The sequence below is a fragment of the Electrona antarctica genome (assembly GCF_951216825.1).
Source record: "Electrona antarctica genome assembly, chromosome: 3".
Taxonomy (NCBI): domain Eukaryota; kingdom Metazoa; phylum Chordata; class Actinopteri; order Myctophiformes; family Myctophidae; genus Electrona; species Electrona antarctica.
The window spans coordinates 30,704,341-30,727,885 of record NC_136808.1 but is presented as its reverse complement, the minus strand read 5'-3'; the positions used below and the strand labels follow the sequence as shown (position 1 = coordinate 30,727,885).

Genomic DNA, 23,545 nt, shown 5'->3' with positions numbered 1-23,545 from the left:
TTGAACAATATCTGGTATTGTAAGTCGGAAAAAAGAAAGGGAGACGGAGAGCTGTTGTTCTGTGCCCGTCTCCGTTAGCTCGTGACTCGTGACTCGTGTGTGTGTGTGTGTATGTGTGTGTGTGTGTGTGTGTGTGTGTATGTGTGGTTCTGTGCATACAGACACTGTATGTGGGTTTGTTGTTCACCTGACAGAGGTCTTAGTCAAGGTGCCAATGCTGTCATTGATTGTCTCGGATGAATTACCCTGTCTCTGTGAGCGTCAGTCCATGTGTGTGTGTGTGTGTGTGTGTGTGTGTGTGTGTGTGTGTGTGTGTGTGTGTGTGTGTGTGTGTGTGTGTGTGTGTGTGCGCATGTGTGCGTGCGTGCGTGCGTGCGTGCGTGCGTGCGTGCGTGCCTGCCTGCCTGCCTGCCTGCCTGCCTGCCTGCCTGCCTGCCTGCCTGCATACACATGCGTGTGTGTCATCATGACTATGTGGATACAAAGAAAAATAATTGCTCTGTATCACCCCTAAGATATGTTACGCAACCTCTGGTGAGGAGTTCCTGTCACGGTAGAGACAGTCTCAGCTCTCCATGGACAGTAGTGATTCTCAGTGAACAAAGTGATTTTCACACAAAGAGATGAAACGCCACAATCTTAAACACAAATAACAATTCTATTTTTATATCAATCGTATTGTTATTTCTGGTGCTCCGGAAAGAAATAGGTCGATTGTTACACTGCATTAAATTAACACTCTGGATCTTGATGTGTAGTACGAGAGAGAGAGAGAGAGAGAGAGAGAGAGAGAGAGAGAGAGAGAGAGAGAGAGAGAGAGAGAGAGAGAGAGAGAGAGAGAGAGAGAGAGAGGGTATTGAAAAAAGGAAGTGCCAGCACAAAGCATATGTCCTTTTCACATGTTTTATTACCTCTGACGAGACAACGGACACGTTTCGGCCAGGTGGGATTTCCTCAGCGTTGTCAAGGAGAGAGGTTCAAACTACCAACCTCCTGAAAAATAGTTTAACATAATTATACAGGGTCCCCAGGGTTAAATATTCTGGAAAGGTTTTGAAAATTCATTGGTCAAAATATAAAACATTTCAATTTAAAATAAAACATTTTAAAATTGGCCAATTGTGTGGTGGGCCGTAGTAGCAACTTCACCATGTGTATCCAATCCAAATGATAATTCATAGGTTATTGTTGATGTTACATGCATAGAGAGATTTCCTGGAAATAACTTTCAGTGAATGGTGCTGCTGAGTCTGCTGACATGAGGATTATGCTTTACATAATGGCCATTAGCAGTGGGACGCTACGCTAGTAGATCACAGGATAAGCTGAGCACCACTCCTCCTTTTGTGGTGTCACACTGTAAAGTCGTGAGTGTTTAATTGATCTCTGAGATGGTGAAAATGGAATGGGTTTGCATGCATTTGTTGCATTGTCATTTGATTGTTCAGTTATATGTGCACAAGAGTGTAACAAAACCCAACTAATATGTGGTACACCCTGGTGGCTCAATCAGTTATTGTCACCAACCCCTAGGTCTCCTCTCACTCACTGACGGGTAAAATCCAGAGTTAGAAGTTAAAGATGGAGTGCCGTGATTTTTTTCCACCCTAAAACATGATCATCAGTTCTTATTGTTATATAAGGAGGTATAATTTTTTCAAAAAAGTGTACAGTATTTGTTAAAATGTTTCATAGTTCTGCGCCAGGTGGTTTTGGGCCTCCCAGGTTTTCTTTTGCCTGGTGGTGTCCATCTTAAGGCCACCTTTGTAATGCAGTCCTGCTCCATGTATGTCCTAGCCATCTCAGGTGTCTGTGTGTAATGTCCTTGGTGATGTTCTGGCTCCCTGTTTGTTTGTACAGTTCATTGTTTGATATTGTATTCGGCCAAAAGATCTGGCATATACGTCTGAGGCATCAACTGGTGTACTGTACAGAATCACAATCTTTTGTGCTGAGGACATTTTCAAAACCTCTGGGGCAGGGGACTGCTAATGGCCTGATATGCCCACTTTTTAAAAACAATGGAATATTGACTTAAGGAAGGTTTCCGATGCATTGTCCCAATATAAAAATAAATGTTTGCCTCTTGTTCTGTCAATGTTGTAGTCAATGTTTGCACATTGAGTTTAGAGAGAGAGGGTGGGGGGGAGAGAGAGAGACGGCGAGAGAGAGAGGGACAGAGAGAGAGAGAGAGAGAGAGAGAGAGAGAGAGAGAGAGACCAAGAGAGCGACAGAGAAACCGCCAGAGGACTGCCAAATGGCTTTTTCCAGGTCAGTGCATTAGTTGGCAGGGAAAGACATCACATATCTTTATTCAAGACTAGCTCAGAGCTTTGTTGTTGGCTCACCACACTAGACTAGCTCAGAGCTTTGTTGTTGGCTCACCACAGCAGACTAGCTCAGAGCTGTGTTGTTGGCTCGCCACAGTAGACTAGCTCAGAGCTGTGTTGTTGGCTCACCACACTAGACTAGCTCAGAGCTTTGTTGTTGGCTCACCACAGTAGACTAGCTCAGAGCTTTGTTGTTGGCTCACCACAGTAGACTAGCTCAGAGCTTTGTTGTTGGCTCACCACAGTAGACTAGCTCAGAGCTGTGTTGTTGGCTCACCACACTAGACTAGCTCAGAGCTGTGTTGTTGGCTCGCCACAGTAGACTAGCTCAGAGCTGTGTTGTTGGCTCGCCACAGTAGACTAGCTCAGAGCTGTGTTGTTGGCTCACCACAGTAGACTAGCTCAGAGCTGTGTTGTTGTGTTGTTGGCTCACCACAGTAGACTAGCTCAGAGCTGTGTTGTTGGCTCGCCACACTAGACTAGCTCAGAGCTTTGTTGTTGGCTCACCACAGTAGACTAGCTCAGAGCTGTGTTGTTGGCTCACCACAGTAGACTAGCTCAGAGCTGTGTTGTTGGCTCACCACTGTAGACTAGCTCAGAGCTGTGTTGTTGGCTCACCACAGTAGACTAGATCAGAGCTGTGTTGTTGGCTCACCACTGTAGACTAGCTCAGAGCTTTGTTGTTGGCTCACCACACTAGACTAGCTCAGAGCTTTGTTGTTGGCTCACCACAGTAGACTAGCTCAGAGCTGTGTTGTTGGCTCGCCACAGTAGACTAGCTCAGAGCTGTGTTGTTGGCTCACCACACTAGACTAGCTCAGAGCTTTGTTGTTGGCTCACCACAGTAGACTAGCTCAGAGCTTTGTTGTTGGCTCACCACAGTAGACTAGCTCAGAGCTTTGTTGTTGGCTCACCACAGTAGACTAGCTCAGAGCTGTGTTGTTGGCTCACCACACTAGACTAGCTCAGAGCTGTGTTGTTGGCTCGCCACAGTAGACTAGCTCAGAGCTGTGTTGTTGGCTCGCCACAGTAGACTAGCTCAGAGCTGTGTTGTTGGCTCACCACAGTAGACTAGCTCAGAGCTGTGTTGTTGTGTTGTTGGCTCACCACAGTAGACTAGCTCAGAGCTGTGGTGTTGGCTCACCACAGTAGACTAGCTCAGAGCTGTGTTGTTGGCTCACCACAGTAGACTAGCTCAGAGCTGTGTTGTTGGCTCACCACAGTAGACTAGCTCAGAGCTGTGTTGTTGGCTCACCACTGTAGACTAGCTCAGAGCTGTGTTGTTGGCTCACCACAGTAGACTAGATCAGAGCTGTGTTGTCGGCTCACCACTGTAGACTAGCTCAGAGCTGTGTTGTTGGCTCGCCACAGTAGACTAGCTCAGAGCTGTGTTTTTGGCTCGCCACAGTAGACTAGCTCAGAGCTGTGTTGTTGGCTCGCCACAGTAGACTAGCTCAGAGCTGTGTTGTTGGCTCACCACAGTAGACTAGCTCAGAGCTGTGTTGTTGGCTCACCACACTAGACTAGTTCAGAGCTGTGTTGTTGGCTCGCCACAGTAGACTAGCTCTCAGAGCTGTGTTGTTGGCTCACCACTGTAGACTAGCTCAGAGCTTTGTTGTTGGCTCGCCACAGTAGACTAGCTCAGAGCTGTGTTGTTGGCTCACCACAGTAGACTAGCTCAGAGCTGTGTTGTTGGCTCACCACAGTAGACTAGCTCAGAGCTGTGTTGTTGGCTCACCACAGTAGACTAGCTCAGAGCTGTGTTGTTGACTCACCACAGTAGACTAGCTCTCAGAGCTGTGTTGTTGGCTCACCACACTAGACTAGCTCAGAGCTGTGTTGTTGGCTCGCCACAGTAGACTAGCTCAGATCTTTGTTTTTGGCTCGCCACAGTAGACTAGCTCAGAGCTGTGTTGTTGGCTCACCACACTAGACTAGCTCAGAGCTGTGTTGTCGGCTCACCACAGTAGACTAGCTCAGAGCTGTGTTTTTGGCTCAGCACAGTAGACTAGCTCAGAGCTGTGTTGTTGGCTCGCCACAGTAGTACACCAACATTAAAATTATATTTTTGTCCCCAGGGGGCTCTTTTCTGTTGTTAAAGGGTGAGACCACTTTTTTAGAGGTTTGGGTTGTTTTCTTACCTTATTATGGGCAAACTAGTCCATTCCATGAATTATTTCGCTCCGTTGCGTTGTTTATTAGCAATTTAAGAAATAAAAAATCACACCCGTGTGAACTGAGTGGTGTAAGGTCTGTCTGACGTAATGAAATCATGTCTGACGTAATGAAATCACACCCGGGTGTGATTTCATTACCTGGCTTTGTTTGTGCAGAAAAAATGAGCATGGTTGCTATGTTCACCCTGTTCACCCGGGTGTGATTTCATTACGTCATTACAACAGGGTGAACATAGCAACCATGCTCATTTTTTCTGCACAAAAAAGCCAGTTGTAGGAGTGGTTTACACCACTCAAAAATAGGGTCTCATTGACTTCCATTGTAACGGGGAAACAGCTCTCAAAGTCACTCTTTTAGCACATAAACGAACGCAACAAAAGCAGATTCTGACAGTTTATGACATCAGGAAAACTCATGCAGTTTTATTTTCGTCTTTTAAGATAGATTTATAAAGGTACTATTTTGGTTGGAGATATACTGAAGCAGTACTGCGGCATTCCCAACTCTCGCAGGGACATCTTGCGAGGTTTCATTTGTAAACAAGTCGCCATGCTGTTTGAGATGCACCCAGCTGCAGCCTCGCATACGAGCAGTCCCAGACACTTTTTTTAAAGTGTCTTCTAAAGTGTCTCCCTCAAACACGTCCATTGTGTATGTTTTTTGCGACAAGCGGACGACATCAAATCCGTTTGTTTACATCCAACGGCATTCCAATAATACGCTTCAGGAGTGGGTGTACAGATTTGGACCAATCAGATCGTTTGATCAGCTTTTGTTGCGTTAGTATAACTCTTAGAGCTGAATGAAATATTATTATAATTAAGCCTCCTGCAGAGTTCGCTGCACCCCAACGATCAGTATCATGGTCAGTATGGCAGTATCATGGTCAGTAGCATGGTCAGTATGTCAGTATCATGGTCAGTAGCATGGTCAGTATCATGGTCTGTATCATGTCAGTATCATGGTCAGTATCATGGTCTGTATCAAGGCCGGTATCATGTCAGTATCATGGTTGGTATTAGGTCAGTATCATGGTCAGGTCAGTATCATGGTCAGTATATCAGTATCATGTCAATATCATGGTCAGTATGTCAGTATCATGGTCAGTAGGTTAGTATCATGGTCCGTATGTCGATGTCATGGTTAGTATGTCAGTATCATGGTCAGTATCATGTCAGTATCATGGTCAATATTATGACTCATACACAGAGCGGAAATACATTTAGTTATGTCCGTATAGGCCTGGCCACATTTGATGGTTAAATAGCTTTGGAGACTACACTCAAGGCAGGCAAGAGAAGACAATGCACACAAGTAGCCTAATTTACTGTCACAATTCAAGAAACTTTCATAATGACAATGAAAAGTTAAGACTACTACAGCATCGGCCTGCGATTCTGTCCTCACATCTACAGATCGGCCTGCGATTTCGCCCTCGCATCTAGAGATCGGGCTGCGTTGCGGCCCTCACAGCTACGTTGCACCAGTGATCCAACTGATATGGAGATCTCTATCTGTTGGTCCTTTTATGGGCATATATGGGATGTGCAGGCTTTTCTACTTGTTGGCTATATCTGCACCTGTGCCTCGCCCACCTGCTGCATCATATGCGTTGGTGCGGCAACAGACTGTCTGGCAGCACATGAGTATCAGCAGTGAGTCAGTGAGGGGATCAGTGTGGGTTGGTGCCCGAGGGAGGAGGGAAGGTGGAGGACAGTGGTGGAAAGTAGAGTGACTAAGTACATTTACTTAACCCATTTAGGCCTGACGTCGAAATAAAAAAAAAGTCTTCTAAATCATGACAGTTTTCTAAAAACTATGCTTCTATATCAGTGTTGCTCAATATTTCATGTCAAGGACCCCAAAATTATATGTAACTGTCCGCCGACCACCATCTGAAAATATGTTGTTCCAGTGACCCCCTTCAGAATATTGTACTTTTACTCCACTAGATTTACCGGTATTTGAAAACATTAGTTACTAGTTAGTAGTTACTAGTAACTAGTAATCTACTACTGTAGATTTGATGATGATTATTATTACAAAACATACATGATTGATTGATTGATTGATTGAATACATGAATACTTCATTGAGACACACACACAGCTCTGATATCAGATAATCTGCGTATACCGAGACACAGGTCTGATATCACATTTGATATCCGATTATCTGTGCACCGAGACACAGCTCTGATATCAACGACCCCCCAGAGCAGAGCGAAAGATACAATAATCCATGAACAACAATACACAGTAATAACACATGATTCAACACAATGAATCTACACAATCGCAAACAATACAATAATATCCCATAACGCCTGGACTAAGAACTACAGGGAGGAGGCCGGGGAGGTGGGGGAGATTTTCACGCAGACGCCGCACAAGCTGCTTGACAGCTCAGCATGGAGAAAGAGTAGTGAGCTGAGGCTGCTTAAGTAGGCCGCCTGAATTGCACTGTGGGAATGAGGGCGTGGCCTGGAGAGGCAGCTGATTTAAAGATGGAGTGCCACAATCTTTGTATTTTTCCAGTTTTTCATGTGTCTATGAGGTGACAGTACTTAATTAGATTTGTATGTGCAATGGTGTATTAACTTTGTATTTAGGGTTTCTTCCTGGAGGCTGAACCCTTGACAGTCAAACGGGCCAATGAAATAAACAGTAATATATTGACACCACACTATCAGCCCCTCCCCTAACCCCTCCCCCTTTATCATACAACTACAGCTGTGGGTGCGGCTTCAGTTCAGGTGGATCACTACCCATCACCACCCACCAGGCAAACCAGGCATACTTAATGAACTGGTGGGCGTGCCCACATAAAAACAACATTTTAACAAATACTGTACACTTTTTAGAAAAAATTATACCTCCTTATATAACAATAAGAACTGATGATCATGTTTTAGGGTGGAAAACAATCACGGCACTCCATCTTTAAAGAAGCAGAATGAATGACTATAGAGAATGAATGAGGGGAACTATATATATACACACACACACATATATAAAAACCATCTGCCTTCCGTGCCGCAATGAACTAACGCTACGCTTGATTTTATTGGCAGAAATATAATCAGTACAGGGTACAGTCAAACAGAAATGTAATCAGTACAGGGTACTGTCAAACACACTTCCAAAGGGATCACCGAAAAAAGTCCTTGCGGTCTTGTTTCCATTCAGGTCCTGGAAGACATGACATGAAAAACAAAATTCAAATCATCATAAAAGGTAAACATAATGTACAGGTTGGAAGGGGGTTATATAGGGAGGTGGGGTGGGGGTAGTCACTAGACTAAGGCATAGAGGGCAAAGATGCATTTACAATTTTAAATGTCAGTCCCAATTTCAATTGCTTAACTCTGTTTTCTACTCGGAGCCACCCTATGCCTAAGATGGGTCATGGGCCCCAGACCGAGGAGTAGTCAAATTAGTTTGTTTTGGGAGGTTTGTAGCTTGGTCTTCAGTGACATAGAGATGTTTGAGAACCAAGAGGTGCAAGCATAGTCAAAGTAGGGCTGTATTAGGGCTCCAGCTAGAGTCTTGAGAGCACTTTTGTTGACAAACGAGGAAATTCTGCCCAGAAATCTTGAAAGTTCTTTGGTTTACTTTTTTGATTACCCTTGTTGCCATGCTTTCACCTGTCAGTTTGTTGTCAAGAATACAGCCACGATATGTAATGTCTTCTTTGCTGGAGATTACTATGTCGTCAACTCTGACCTTGAAATCATTTACATTTACTTTACTGAGAGCATGTTTGCTCCCAAAAATAATGGATTCAGTTTTTCCGAGATATAGTGAGAGTTTGGATTTTGGTGCATGCACCATATGCATTTCTGACATTTGAAAATAGCCGATCTACAAGCTCCGCGAGAATGTAGATTCTATGCTATGTCGCGATAGACATGTCCTCCACCACTGGTGGAGGACATGGTCTTATGAAACATCAACACGGATAGCCTCACAGGAGGCGACATATATACTGCATGGGTCATCCTCTGTCTGTTTCTGTTTCTCTCTCTCGTCTATGTCCACACAGAGGAAATTGCAAACAAGGACATAAATAGGTGCAGCAAAGTTACATCCACAAAATCAAGGAATGTGTCCTCAGTCATGAATACAACAAGCATGGCATGTCACCCAGCATTGCATGGGCACAAGTAGTGTACTGTAGGCATCCTAAGTTCGAAACCCGCTCCAACAACCAGTCCGTGGGTATGTCCCAGGCTGGACCACCAGAGGAAACAATGTCCCAGTCCACTCCTGCGCTTTGCCACCCGGTGTCATATCGTTCTCCGTAGCGTGGCTGTTCCCATGGGCCCAAACTCCACCCACTATTGTTCCGACAGCGGACGACACACCGCTAGAAGGCCAGGTCCAACGCCTCTCTTCTCGGTAGCTGCTCATGGGAAGGGCCACCAAGCAGCACCGGCTGTCGGTATACTCCATACTCCATCCTTGTAGTATGCAAGCTTGCGATCGTGTTGAAGCATACAGTCCACAGAGGTTGCAAATGCATCTTAAATCTGCACCCACTACATTAACGGTGGTAGTTACAACGGAGCAGTTTAACGTCATGCTCAGGACACTAGATAGAGGTCATTTCAATTAACATAGGTAACGGTAATAAAAAAGTAGAATTGAATAAATGTATACACACACACAGTCACACACACACACACACACACACACACACACACACACACACACACACACACACACACACACACACACACACACACACACACACACACACAGAGAGATTAGGATCATTATAGGCAAGTCTAGTTCCAACTGAGGTAGAGGTGATTTTGAATGGGTTTCTGGAAGTGGTCTGACCCCCATCAATTAAACACCCTACAACGTGTGTGTGTGTGTGTGTGTGTGTGTGTGTGTGTGTGTGTGTGTGTGTGTGTGTGTGTGTGTGTGTGTGTGTGTGTGTGTGTGTGTGTGTGTGTGTGTGTGTGTGTGTGTGTGTGTGTGTGTGTGTGTGTGTGTGTGTGTGTGTGTGTGTGTGTGTGTGTGTGTGTGCGTGTGTGTGTGTGTGGGCGCCCAGTAGCTTGGTAGGAGGCCCAGTTCCCTTTAAATGCACACCACGAAACACAGACAAAAGAATCCCTGGTCATTCAGCTGAATAAAAGCTTTGTTGTGTGTGTGTGTGTGTGTGTGTGTGTGTGTGTGTGTGTGTGTGTGTGTGTGTGTGTGTGTGTGTGTGTGTGTGTGTGTGTGTGTGTGTGTGTGTGTGTGTGTGTGTGTGTGTGTGTGTGTGTGTGTGTGTGTGTGTGTGTGTGTGTGTGTGTGTGTGTGTGTGTGTGTGTGTGTGTGTGTGTGTGGACTGACAGACAGAGAAAGAGTCAGTAGAGGGGAGCTGTACATTGAGTTTCTGTATCAAGAATTCTCCCAGAAGGCTAACCTAACCTTCTTTCATTCATCGTTTTTCTCTCTGACAGCGTCTCTGTTTCACTGTATTCTTATCGCAGTTTTTCATCTCTCCTCTCTTTTTTGCCAATGCACAGGACACTTTAAACAACAACTCCTTTGGAAAGAAATACAGTTGGCAGGAAAAGGTTTCACGGTCATCCTCCCCGCTCAAAACAGGTGAGCTGTTCATTCACATTTGTAATGTTTACAGGCTGCTGGGTCAGACCACTAGTTCACTGTCTTTAGGGGTCTAGCTGAATTAGTAGGTTTGTGTAAGGATTTTACAACTTCAACTGAGCGTACTGTTCCTCTGGTGTCATTCACTATTTATGACTAAAAATGACTATTCATGATTTATGAAAAATGGATTTCTATGATTACTCTCAGGGATGTTTTCAAGGCTTTCGTATCCAGTACAATGCTATGCTAAGTGAAGCTAGCAGCCAGTTGAGGCTTAGCTATAGCTCCCCGGCTGTCACAATTCATTGCCACAGCTCTTTTGAACAGTCCCTCACAAAGACTGACTCTACAAACCAGGCTGACTGCCAGTAGGCTACACATAGCTATAAAATAAAACTAATACATACACGTATATTTTTAAGCGATATAAGATGTCATTTCAATTAACATAGGTAACGGTAATAAAAAAGTAGAATTTATAGATCAACAAAACGGCAAAGAAAATGTGTGATATGATAGATGTGTGTGTGTGTGTGTGTGTGTGTTTGTGTGTGTGTGTGTGTGTGTGTGTGTGTGTGTGTGTGTGTGTGTGTGTGTGTGTGTGTGTGTGTGTGTGTGTGTGTGTGTGTGCGAGTGCGTGCGTGCGTGCGTGCGTGTGTGCGTGCGTGCGTGCACTGTATGTCTAATTTGTCCATGTACAATATACAGTGTAAAGTATACCGTAGTTGTACAGTAGCTGACATGTACAGTAATTATCCATCAGAATGCATAATGTATACATAGTACCTCTATTGAATGCATACTGCATAATAGTACGGTGCAATAATAACCAGGACTATTTATTTTATTTTATTTTATTTTATTTTATTTTATTTTATTTTATTTTATTTTATTTTATAAGGGTGAAGTCATTTTGAGATATTACAGAGATTGAAGTTGCCACCTTGCCATAATACATTTTTTGTGGAAGGTATATCTTGTCTATGGGTTATGACAATACTACAATTATACATTTTTCCTTGCTGACTGTCCACCAAATGTGATGACTAATGGAGATTTATCTGCATAATCCCTATGTTCATTACCTAACCACTGATCTCTCTTCTCCTATTTCCATCTGTCTGTTTGTGTCCATGGTATATGGTGTGTGTGTGTGTGTGTGTGTGTGTGTGTGTGTGTGTGTGTGTGTGTGTGTGTGTGTGTGTGTGTGTCTTGTATGTTTGTCCGTATGTGGATGTGTCCCGTGTGGTTTTCATTTTCTGTTAAAATGTTGTTGTTTTTCTAATCTTTGTGCTGCACGTCTGCGACCATGTTTGTCTTCATATGTCTCTCTGTGTCTGTTTGCTTGTCATCTCTCCATGTTTGCTTGTGGCTTTGTTTATCGCTGTACGCATGCTTGTTCTGTATTTGCGTCTGCCTGGTATTTGCTTGCGTGTGCTGCTGTGCATGCGTGTGCGTTTGCGCGTGGGAATGCTTGTCCTTCTGCGTGACTTCACCTCCCCTCGCAGGCGAGCTCACCTCTCCCCATGAGCACAGCTGCCTGAGTGACGAGGACAAGGTGCACGGCGCGCAGACCAAAGACCGCGGCACCTCCACGGACGCCCCCTGCCGACACACGCACTCCTCCGGACACACACACTGCGGCTCCTCTGCTGCGGCGGGGACTCGCTCCAAAGTCCAGGAGAGGCCCCCTGCCCCGCCGCCACCTCAGAACTACACCCCAGCCCCCCTGCACCCCGCGGGGAAGGTGGATGGGGGCGGCGGGCACCACAGGGAGAGGATCCGTTACCACACAGACGTGCGCCTAGAACCCACCGAGGAGATCTACTTGACGCCCGTGCAGCGCTCCGCCGACCCGCTGGAGCCGTCGTGTGAGCAGGACCGCCCGTTCCTCTCCCAGCAGGTGGAGCAGGGGCGCATGTCCATCAGCTCGGACACGGAGGGCCCTCCGCCCTACCAGCCGCCCCTGCCCGACCGGACAAACCCCTCCATCCACGAGGAGGACGACGAGGTCTATGTGCCCCCGCCTTCCTACGCCTCCTGTGTGGAGGCCCTCATCACCCCGCCGGCCGGCATGACGCCGTCGGCGCCTCCGGCCCCCTCCTCCCAGGCCCTGGACCTCAGCTTGAGGACAATGGGAGGAGGAGGAGGGATGGGCGCCGGGGCGGTCCTACGGGCGGGCACCGGGGTGGAGTATGTGGACGCCAGCGACGACGCCTACGGGCCAGAGGACGAGGACGTCGACAGGATCATCATGGACGGGATGGCGAGGAGGGGCGGGGGGAAGGGAGAGGCCGCCCCGCCACGGACTTCCATGAGCTCGGAGGCCAGTGGGCTATCGTACGACTCGGTCAAGTACACGCTGGTGGTGGACTCGCACTCCCAGCTGGAGCTGGTCAGCCTGCGGCAGTGCTACCAGGGATACAGCGACGACAGCGACTGCGCCACCGTGTACGACAACTGCGTGTCGTCGCCCTATGAGTCGGCCATCGGGGAGGAGTACGAGGAAGAGGGGGAGGAAGACGAGGAGGCTGAGGACGAGGACGGAGAGAGGCTGGGCAGCGTGCAGAGGGAGGCCACAGCCTGCCTGTCGGATGACTCCACCCCGGAGGCGGACATGAGCTTCTCCAAGAAGTTTCTCAATGTCTTCATGAACGGACATTCGCGATCCTCCAGTAAGTCACCGCCCCCATGACATTCTAGCTACTAGAGCAGCTGGAGCAATGTTTGCACATATATATATAACTTGAAATATATACAGTATAGAAATTAAACAAATCCTATGATTCTATTTTAAGCATCGGTGCTCAGCAGGCATATTGTAATTCCAGTTTATTATATAAACTCCTTTCACCTGTGCAATTTCCAGCCTCTGCCTCAGCCAATTGAGGCTCAACCAATCAGGCTCTGCCAGTGGGCCGAATTGATTGCCAAGTATACTTTTCAGTTTGCAGTCTTCACACACAGGCACATACACAGATCTCCATGTGGGACACCGGCTGACAGTTAAAACGGGTGCTATGACAACGTATATCATTAGGTTCCCAAGTTGCATCGTTCCCAAGTAGGCCGGTGGCCGACTGTGACGGGCACGTATAGGTCTAGTTTGCATAATTCGCAGAATATTGCAATATTTACATAGATGTACGGTACAATATAGGTGGTTGCACACCGGCCGCGTTTTTCGGAAAACCGATGGAGAAACGCCGCTAAAATCCGAATTCGCATCCGATTCGCGCCCGGTGTGTGGAGACCTTAACCGCAGCTTTACTGCTTGCTCTGTGGACAGGCTGAGCGCTGTGTGGATTATCAGGTTCGATCCAATCAGATGGTAGGGTGATAACTGATGAATATACAATATTAGATAGATTGTATATAATGAATATACAATCTGTAAGCAGTAAAACATTTGCAGCAGTTATCCTCCTAAGCAGGATATCTGTTATAGTAATTTAGTGTACATCCCAGTAGTCCACTCCAAATGTGCCAGAGAAAAGAGGAGTCATTAATCCAAGAACAAAAGCTTTGAGAGAAGTGCAAACAAAAGTGGGATATAGACGGAAAGAAATGGAACAGAGAAAGAGAGAGAGAGGGAGATTTTTAAGACTGCTTTTTTATAACTTTTTCTAAAGCCACTTATTGTAGTACACATGACGATCAAATGATTCTATCCATTCACAGAGGACCTATATATGATTAGACAAGTAAAATCACAGAAGCAAACTAAAAATATATATTACACAAAATAGATTACAAAATATATATATTTTTTAGAAAGCAACCTGTATAGCCCAAACCACACCAAAGGGTTGAGACGGTGTTAGTTGTGATTGTCCATGTCGGTGCACGGTGGTGCTTGTATTTGCAAGTTCAAGCACCATTCTGTCGCAAGTCGGCGCAAGTAGATGCATGTTGCAAGCTGCAAGGAGTTGCACGGCGACCCTTTGGTGTGGTTAAGGTGCCTAGTGGCTCAAACCCCCCAATCAGGCTGTAGTAGGCCAACAGACAGGCAGTCAGGCAGTCAGGCAGTCAGACAGTCAGGCAGGCAGGCAGGCAGGCAGGCAGGCAGACAGGCAGGCAGGCAGGCAGGCAGATGTGTGGGTTGTAGTTTCCTCTAACAGTCCTTATCTTGGATGTGCTCGATGTTTTTAAGAGGCTGTTAGAAAGCAGAGATCACAGAGTCATTAGAATCACCCAGGCGTTGTATATCAGATGGCCAGAGCATCATGGGGGCCATAGGTAGAAATGCACAAGGCTCACCAGTTTCATGCCTTATTAAAGCTGATTAATAGACTGAAATATCTGTATTGAGTTGAATGTAATTTGCCCATTGAGTTTAACGTTGCACAGTGAAAGGCTTTATTGAGTTCTCAATGGGTTAATCTTCCCTACTAGCATGCTACGGTGCCTGAAATCACAACTCTTCATTTTTTTATAATTCCTTGCCCTTTTTTCCTTGCTTATTTTAAAGGCGCAGAGTCTTTTGGTCTGTTTTCTTGTCTTGTCAACGGAGAAGAGAGAGACCAGACCCACAGAGCTGTGTACAGGTGAGATAGAAGAACTACCCTTGCACAGTCAAATCAGCAATCAGTCAAATCCACTCTCACAGTTAAATCATCACCATCATCAATGTTCTTTCAGTGCAGTGGCCAGTGGGCCTCATTTATCAAGCATGAGCCAAGCAAACTAACATTTAGCTGCTGTCGGGCAGAAACCAGCTAACTCCAAAATTTAATTTTTTTCAGGAAAGGAAAAAAACATCCAGCTCAAATGAGTTAGGAGGTTTTGTGCATCATTGATAAAAAATAGCTGACAATGGATTTCCAAGCTAATGCATGCCGTGGTGGGGTGCGCAGTTTGCGCACGCTTATCCGACACACCAAAGGTCCGACATGCGGAAATCACCCGTCGCTCCCGACATGCGCTGCGTTGTGCTTGCGGTTACAGTAGGGTAAGGTTAGGGTTTGGGGTAGGTTGTCAGTCTAATGACTGTCGGCCCTTTGGTGTGTCGGAACTAAAGCCTGTACCCACCTCTGCAGCTGCTCTGCTACGCAGAGGAGAGGCCTTAACCAGCTAACTGCAGACCACCCCCTCTGATGCAGTTAGCTGGTTTGGCAGACATTTTATCTCTCCAGGGTAATTCCAGACAATTCTAAGAATTTGTCCATTGTGGACAACTTGGCAAAGCTCTGACCTCCTCATGTGGCTGACAACAAAGAAATCCATGTTTCTTTTGTGGTGTTTTCCCCCCTTTGCCTCCAGTTTTATGTCAAAGCATTTCTTTTTACGTGTTGAAGTGTACCAACAGACTCAGCATGAGTCACAACAAACTGATCAACAAACTGATTAGAAAGGCGTTGTGGTAATATTGCTGAACTCACAGAAAGAGCACATTCAGTGCGAGACTCATGGCAAATTGCACCGCTGATTGTCACAGGAGACAATTCCCGCCTGTGGACATTAAAGTCAGTTAATGCTTAGTGTTGTTATGGGAAAACAATGTTTCCACAGAAGGGTCAGGGATTGACAAAATGTATTCATAGATGATCATCACAGCAGGAGCTGGCCTGGGCTCCACACCCCTCTAGCCTCAGTAGGGCAAAACACCCCTGGGCCAAAGCCCCCTGAGGTGTCATCTTAGACACCCTTTATGCCTGGTATGGACTGAGAGACACTACAACAAAATGCTGACAGGTCAAGAATACAGAATCAGATGTTACCAAATCTCAACAAACTGACAACAGGAGAGAATAGTGAAGTAGAAAATAGCCCTTGGAACAGCTGCTGACAAAAACAACAGGAGCCTGTGACAAGACCCCCTGTCATGAAGTTAAACACTTTACAGTCCAAATCAGATACAACAGAAATTACCAGGTAATTAACGGTTAATGTACACATTGGCCTTGTATAAATTCTATAACAGTGGACATTCATTCATTGACTTGATGTGAAATATAGGCCTACAGATGACACCAGATTTACTTTAACAGTTATTTCTTGCAGGCTTTGGTCTTCCCCGGCCAGACACTCTTACACTACATTACTGACACTCACTTCATCCGTCTTTTGTCTGAAATATTACAGATGCTAAATGTGTATATCCATGAGGTGCATTAGGTGTGTCGTTTTATGTTGGTATCTAAAGTTTAATTTGTCAAGCAACAACGTGAAAAGTGGCCAAGAAATTAGTGTGCTTTGATAGCCATAATATACAACAACGTAACTAATGTAGGATAGGAACTGCCATGCTAGGATACTAAATTGTGTTCGCTATTATATATACAGACACTATGTATATATTGCGACGGTAGGTCGCATTTACTATGAAAACCTCATTTCCTGTTAGTTAGTTAGTTCGATCTCCATTTACTGTATGGTTGTCAGAACCACTGTGGTTGCCGCGATGTGACTCAGACTTGCAAATGAACCATGTTGGTACAACACATGGATCTCCATATGTGGAGCTGACTATCATCACCTGGATCTCCATATACGTATGAACATCACGACACTGAGCTCATCAAACCCTGGATAGCCGTATGGAGCAGACCGTGCGTGCGTGCGTGCGTGCATGTGAGGGTGCAAATTGTGCTGGCTGTATTTATATGTAGCCAGTAGGCTAGATTATATACAGTCATACGTGTAGATAATGGTGTGTTGTGTAAGATTCATCAAATGGTAAACAATGATTACACAAGGCTCTTCGCCATGGGAAACCAAACCTCTACTGCTCAAGCATTCACAGTACAAATTTATTCCAATTTGTATCTTGGGACTGTGAAATTGTATTCTCAGTATGCGACAGAATCAAAGTGCAATACTCGAACTAGAATATGTTTTTCATTTGTGGCTGTGGCAGGTTTGTTCCCCGACATGATGACGAGTTAGAGCTAGAGGTGGATGACCCACTGCTGGTAGAGGTCCAGGCAGAGGACTTCTGGTACGAGGGCTACAATATGCGCACGGGTGCCCGCGGCGTCTTTCCTGCATACTACGCTATGGAGTTGAACAAGGACTCAGAGAACTACAATGGTACGTTACCACTGTCTGTTTTATTCCCTGAACCCATGACACAAAAGGTGGGCCATTTATTACAGGGGGTCGTTTCTTTTTCTTTTCTTTTCTTTTTATTTTGTTCTTTTCTTTTTGTTGAAGAGCACTTCAACAGATGGTATTTAATGGGGAGGCAGGGGCAGGGGAGGATTGCTCATTACATTTCAGCACCCAGATTGAATCGGCAACATTCCGGTCACAAGCACGCTCCTCTAACCTAAAGTCATCACTGCTTTATTCATTCATTCAAGTTTTATTTATTCTCGAAATTACACTGAGTAATCAAACTCATTTTCAGTGTCGTCGAGTAATACAATCACACACAAAACATCACAATACATCAGAAGATCAGGAAAAGAAAAACAAAAGGTATACATGTGAATTACATACTGTAGGTTTACAAATAAAAAGCTAAAACAAATTTCAAAATGATCTAAAAACAGTTACATATTGTGGGGGTCTGTATGCTCACCAAGGTTAAACAATGATGATAAATTAACCAAAAAGGAACAATGAAATACAGTATGGTTAAATACCTATTTTACAAACATGAAAAATACTGTAGATTGATGAGTTGAACCAAGAAAATGAATGGTGAGATTTAATGTCAGTGTAGTGTACAAATTCTGTGACATGACATGATCCATCAGTGCAGTGGTTGAAATGAAAATCACTGTATGGTGTAAAAATGCGGTTGGCACCTTCATGTGAGTCAGAGTCAAAAGTCAAGTGTATCAGGTTATGCCGGGGCTCCACCGGACGCGTTGCGTCTCCGTCGCGTGCGTCAAAAAACGAACCGGGGCAATTTTAATGCAGTCACGCAACGCAACGCAGGCAGTGGAGCCACCCTTCATTGATTAAAAAGGGAACATTCCCTAACGGTGACAGAGACGCGACGCTGACGCGCCCGGTGGAGCCCCGGTGTTATGGATTAACCGTCCTTGTTGTTGCTTATTTCCTTTTCCTTTTTACAGTAAAGAGCAGTGAATGGATGGATGGATACAGACTTAAATTTCTGGGTTCAGTCCAGGTGCCCTATCACAAAGGAAATGATGTTCTGTGTGCAGCTATGCAGAAGGTATAGTGTACGAGACTTACATTATGTGAATGCAATTGTGTGTGTGTGTGTGTGTGTGTGTGCGTGCGTGCGTGCGTGCGCGTGTGTGCGTGCGTGCGTGCGTGCGTGCGTGCGTGCGTGCGTGCGTGCGTGCCTGCCTGCCTGCCTGCCTGCCTGCCTGCCTGCATACACATGCGTGTCATCATGACTATGTGGATACAAAGAAAAAAATTGCTCTGTATCACCCCTAAGATATGTTACGCAAGTATACAGTATGTATGTGTGTATGTGGACTGTACAATATTTGCATGTGTATGTGCACTATGCAGACTTTCGATAAATAAAATAAAACGAGATGGAACACATCCAACCATCAATTTCGTCTGAGAAATACTGTAACGCACAAGAAGGATAGAAAACGAGTCCAAATGTAAGAACATAGTACTCGACCATACTTTATTACTGCAGGCCTAATCCACTTCCTTAATAGCCTGGCTAATAAGCTCAAATCACACTGGTATGGCAATTCTTTTTTTGCCAACGGCTGATTCGGTCTGGCTTATTAGGCAGGCTACTTCCTTAAGCCATGGAGGATGCTGTCACACTCAAGACTTTTTAACATGAGATTTATTTGTCATCTGTGTGACTGCCCACAGATTGCCACCAACAGGAGGATGACAGTTCAGTACAACCCACCTTCTACTTGTATTGTGGAAATCAGCGTGAAAGGCATCAAGCTGGCGGTGCAGGATGATTACTATGCCTGTGACAGGGTGAGACATGAAACTTCTGTCTTTCTGTCTTTCACATGCACGCACGCACGCACGCACGCACGCACGCACGCACGCACGCACGCACGCACGCACGAACACGTCAGACCATTAAAAGTGCATTGCCCTCCTGTGGGCATTATTGGGGTATTCCAAGGAAAGTTGCTAAAAGCCTTTATTAAAGCACTATGCCACCGTATTAAAATATGGAGTCAGGTGCTAAATGTCTGTTTTGGGGTCTGGAGTAAGGGTTTTATGTCACACTACGCTCTGTTTGAACTGTTATGTTTTGCTTATCTCTGCCCACAGAGTAATGAGTGCAGTCACTTCTTCCACTTGAAGAACGTCTCCTTCTGTGGCTATCACCCCAAAAACAGCAAGTGAGTAAAGGGCAGGAACCGTTTTCATATAACATTCAAGGAGTTTCAGTAGCTTAGGTAGTAGCCTGGCCCAGCAGTGTGTGTGTGTGTGTGTGTGTGTGTGTGTGTGTGTGTGTGTGTGTGTGTGTGTGTGTGTGTGTGTGTGTGCGTGTGTGCGTGCGTGCGTGCGTGCGTGCGTGCGTGCGTGCGTGCGTGCGTGCGTGCGTGCGTGCGTGCGTGCGTGCGTGCGTGCGTGCGTGCGTGCGTGCGTGCGTGCGTGCGTGCGTGCGTGCGTGTACTGTATATGCCACACATCATGAATGCAGGACCTGCTTGCTGGGAAGCATGGTACTGTAACAGAGTTACAGTACCATGTGGGGGTCCCCGGGGGGTCCCCAGAACATTCAGACCCCCATGAATGCGCCCAGGGGGCCGCCCCAGTTCCGACGAGCCTTCCTGCATCCGAAACGGTCGAGAAATGTCAGAGTTACCGTATTGCAGCTTTCCGCGCTTGGACACGCATAGGGAAAAAAATGTGTAATGGAGCGGAGGCACCGCTCAAAAAGAAATCTCCCCATGGTGGCCTATAACTCTTTGTTTTTTTGTTTAAGTTGAATAACTCCTGGTGTGCCTGGTTGTGTATCAAGAAGAGTTGAGAACATATTTTTATCGTGCTGATGAACCTGTTTGGAGTCAAATAAATTGTATGTCTTGTCTGCAGGTATTTTGGCTTCATCACCAAGCACCCAGCAGACCAAAGGTTTGCCTGCCATGTCTTCGTTTCTGAAAATTCCACCAAACCCATGGCAGAGTCAGTAGGGTGAGTTTGGCTTCCTCACAGCTTCAAACCTTCATTTGACATACATTTGTGCATGTTTTAAAGTGAAATTCTAGAGCCACATTTACTATTTGGAACACCCCGCACAACAAACTGGTAGCATCCCAACAGGTCGAAATGGACCGTGACAGTCCACTACAAAGTAAACATTAACCAAACCACAAAGGTTTTGTACATTACTCATACTCATAGTGCATGCTGCCTCTGACTAGCCAAGTTTAGCCATAATGTTCTTAGGTGTAATAAAAGGCAGAAAGTGGGACTGAGAGAGAGTAGCTTTCAAATTCAAACTGGTTAGGACATTTGACACAATTTTACTTCTATATTTCGAATAGCCAGAATGTTGTCCACAAAACACATTTAGGCTACAAGCTCTTTTGACTGCTGTAGATGTTTGCTAGGTAACTTAGACATTTAAATTGAGGTTGAAGATCATTGGAATAACTGTCTGCCTGCATATTATACTGGTCCGTACCTACCTACAGGTATTGTAGAGTTGAGTATCACTGCAAGCTCTAAGACTAACTGTAAATGTTCTCTTGACCTCCAGGAAAGCCTTCCAGTTATACTATAAGGAGTTTGTGGAATTCTCCTGCCCAACAGAGGATATCTACCTGGAATAGCTCCACCCTGCCTTACACCCTGTACAGTACACTGTATCATAACATAATGTTGCATGGAGGACCAACATATCTTTAAAAGAAAAGATAAATCACAAATGAATACTTTGTAGAAGGAGAGACATGGGCGGTGTTAGGATGCTTTGTTCGAGACTAAAGCCTGCAGCATACTACAAAGTACAAACAAAGTTAAACTTATCTCGGCTTTGGCAGGTCTTGCTGAGCCAAACAAAGCTCTCTCGAAGACAAAACTGTTTTATACTCGATTTGAACGTTAGACCCCGCCCACTGTATAAAGTGCCGGAACAGCGATTGGACTATGGATCTCTGTTTACATCAACCTCCAAAGTGCTTTGACATAAATTATCTTGTAGATGTTGACATTTCTGGAGACAGACAGTGGACAACGTGTAATCTCTCTGCATTAATGAATTGCCATCAGACAGGGATTGGAGAGGTTTGTAGTTTCTACCTCCTAAACTCCTGACTCAACCTTTCTTTCTCAAAATTGCCCATGGTTACGTTGCTGGCAGATTGCGATAATAAAGCAGTATAAATGACGAGCGCATTGAGTGTCTGACCAAATCACGCACGATGTTCGCTTCGGTGTCTCTGCTGTGGCGTTCGGCTAGTTAGAAACGAACTTGAACAAGGCACTGCGTTTGTTTGCTCTGCAATGACCTAATTGTGTTCTTGTTGACCTGCATTGAAGCCTTCATATGGAGTATGCTGCAGAATTTAGATGTTGATAAGAATTCAGCAGAAAGAGCTCAAGAGCCATTATGAAACATTATGCTAAATCCCAAGGGAGGTGGTAATCTCAGACTGAGACTGTCCACAATAAAGCAACTATCATGTCAACACAGCCACAGTGATGGTTAGGCCTGGGAGCAGAATAAAATAACTTACAATGCATAGCTACAGTATGTATCAAAGAAATCAAAGTTTCAGTTAAAAGGGTTTAAATAGCTTCAGAAATAGGATAGCCCATTGTGCCCCTTAACCTGACAGTGGATGGAAGTACACTTTTCTCTATGGTGAATGGTGTATGGCCTTTCTGGTGCCACTATTTCTACAATAGTGCAAGTACAACAGCCTCCATTAATAGCTATTTGTCTCCCTTACAGAGACCAGGCAACCAGGCTCAACCACATGAACCCTAGCAACCCTTTTTTTTCTCCTATATTTGGCAAAGATAGGCAAACATTCGCAGAAAATAGCTACAATCTTAAAAGGCATCGAAACACTTGTAGATCGGCTATTTTTGGCTAAGAGATTTGATATAGAGGGGAAAAAAGGACCAAGGTACAGACCCATGGAACTCCATCAACATAGTATATATTATAGGGGTTTAAGTCGTTAGGAACTCGAAGAGTCTGGGTTTGAAATCTATTGAAACAAATTTGGAGTAGAGTAGACATTTTCCCTAACTAGTTGAAGATTGTTGGTTGATGAGGTGATCAGATTCTCCTCCATTTTTGCAACACCAGAAACAAATAGACATTCTACTTGTCATATCCACAGCAAAAATCGAACACGGGTTGAATGCGACCATATGAGAGGATATTACCCTCTGTGCAGTCCAAACGGTGCTGATAAGGAAGCAAAAGCGAGGAAGACTTTGGTGTCTTTCAGATCTTCACTAGTAGTGCCTCTTTTTCTTACCATCTGATTATTGTAACTTTACCAAGTTAACATTATTACAATATTTTCAAGCAATTACCACAAAGTGTGTGTGCTGCATTTTAGAGATGGGAAACAAATTGCGTTCCGGCAGGGTGTGTGTTTGATGTGGCAAAGACAAAGGCAAAATGGCTGACAAAGGGGACTTCTTACTGCCTTCTCCATGATTTAACATTAATTAAGTATATAGCAAAATAAACATGTGATCTACTGCTAACAAGAAATGGAATTTCTGTAAAAAAAAAAAGAAGAAAAAAAAAATAAAGACAAAATTCTCAGCGCAGTCATATCACAAACCCCTCCCCCTTGTTTGTTGTTTTCAGTGGTCTTTGTCAAAAGACAGCTTCCTAAAGTCTACAAGGAAGTCAGCCATTGTTACTGATTGCAGCCGTTATCTTGTATCTTATCTACGAGTTTCCTTATCCCAGTAAATCAGGCAGACGTGTGTGAAATGTTATGCAGCAGGAGCTTTGACAAAATGGTGTACAGACAGGCCATATATAAATAAATAATTTAATAATTGTAATTACAGATATTGTATGGAATCAATCTGTTGTATGTGAAATTCTCTCTTATTTTATTATTTTATGATGTGTGAATTATTCTTTATTTAAAACTTTTAATGCAGAATATTGTGTCCTGTCATTATTCATTGTTATGTTAATGTCGTAGTATGCACACGTGGACTAGAGAGGGCTGATGTAATCGATGCAGTTCCATTTCCACAAGGAAATGATAAATTCAATAAATACTGCCACACAAACGAAATATTTAGTACATCCAATGATTTAGAATTTATAATTTATTTACAGTACAAGGATACATTGTGATAAATAAACATGAATTCAATAGTGAACAACACAGTAATTTTGTATGTAATTGTTTAGAAAACAGCAGATAGCGTTGCATCAGAAACAAGGGGTGCATGCACAGGTGGAAAGTAAGTAAGTACATTTACTCAAATATTGTACTTTTTTGCCAGCTGCATGTTGATCAACCTCTACTAGCGAACTTAGTAGCGACCTAGTAGTGACCATTGGGAGGCTTACCT

The 23,545-nt window shown here is 44.7% G+C and overlaps 1 protein-coding gene across 1 annotated transcript in view; it reads left to right on the top strand.

Moving 5' to 3' along the window:
• The window catches only part of mapk8ip1b (mitogen-activated protein kinase 8 interacting protein 1b), a 63,340-nt gene extending 40,224 nt beyond the window's left edge, over positions 1-23,116 (top strand). Inside the window, exons 4-12 of the mRNA XM_079497709.1 lie at positions 10,030-10,111; positions 11,623-12,789; positions 14,586-14,661; positions 16,974-17,146; positions 18,142-18,245; positions 18,881-18,997; positions 19,304-19,374; positions 20,075-20,173; positions 20,742-23,116. Coding sequence (XP_079353835.1) covers positions 10,030-10,111; positions 11,623-12,789; positions 14,586-14,661; positions 16,974-17,146; positions 18,142-18,245; positions 18,881-18,997; positions 19,304-19,374; positions 20,075-20,173; positions 20,742-20,814 — 1,962 coding nt within the window. The 3' untranslated portion in view covers positions 20,815-23,116. The remainder of the gene's footprint in view (positions 1-10,029; positions 10,112-11,622; positions 12,790-14,585; positions 14,662-16,973; positions 17,147-18,141; positions 18,246-18,880; positions 18,998-19,303; positions 19,375-20,074; positions 20,174-20,741) is intronic.
• Positions 23,117-23,545: the final 429 nt, after the last annotated feature.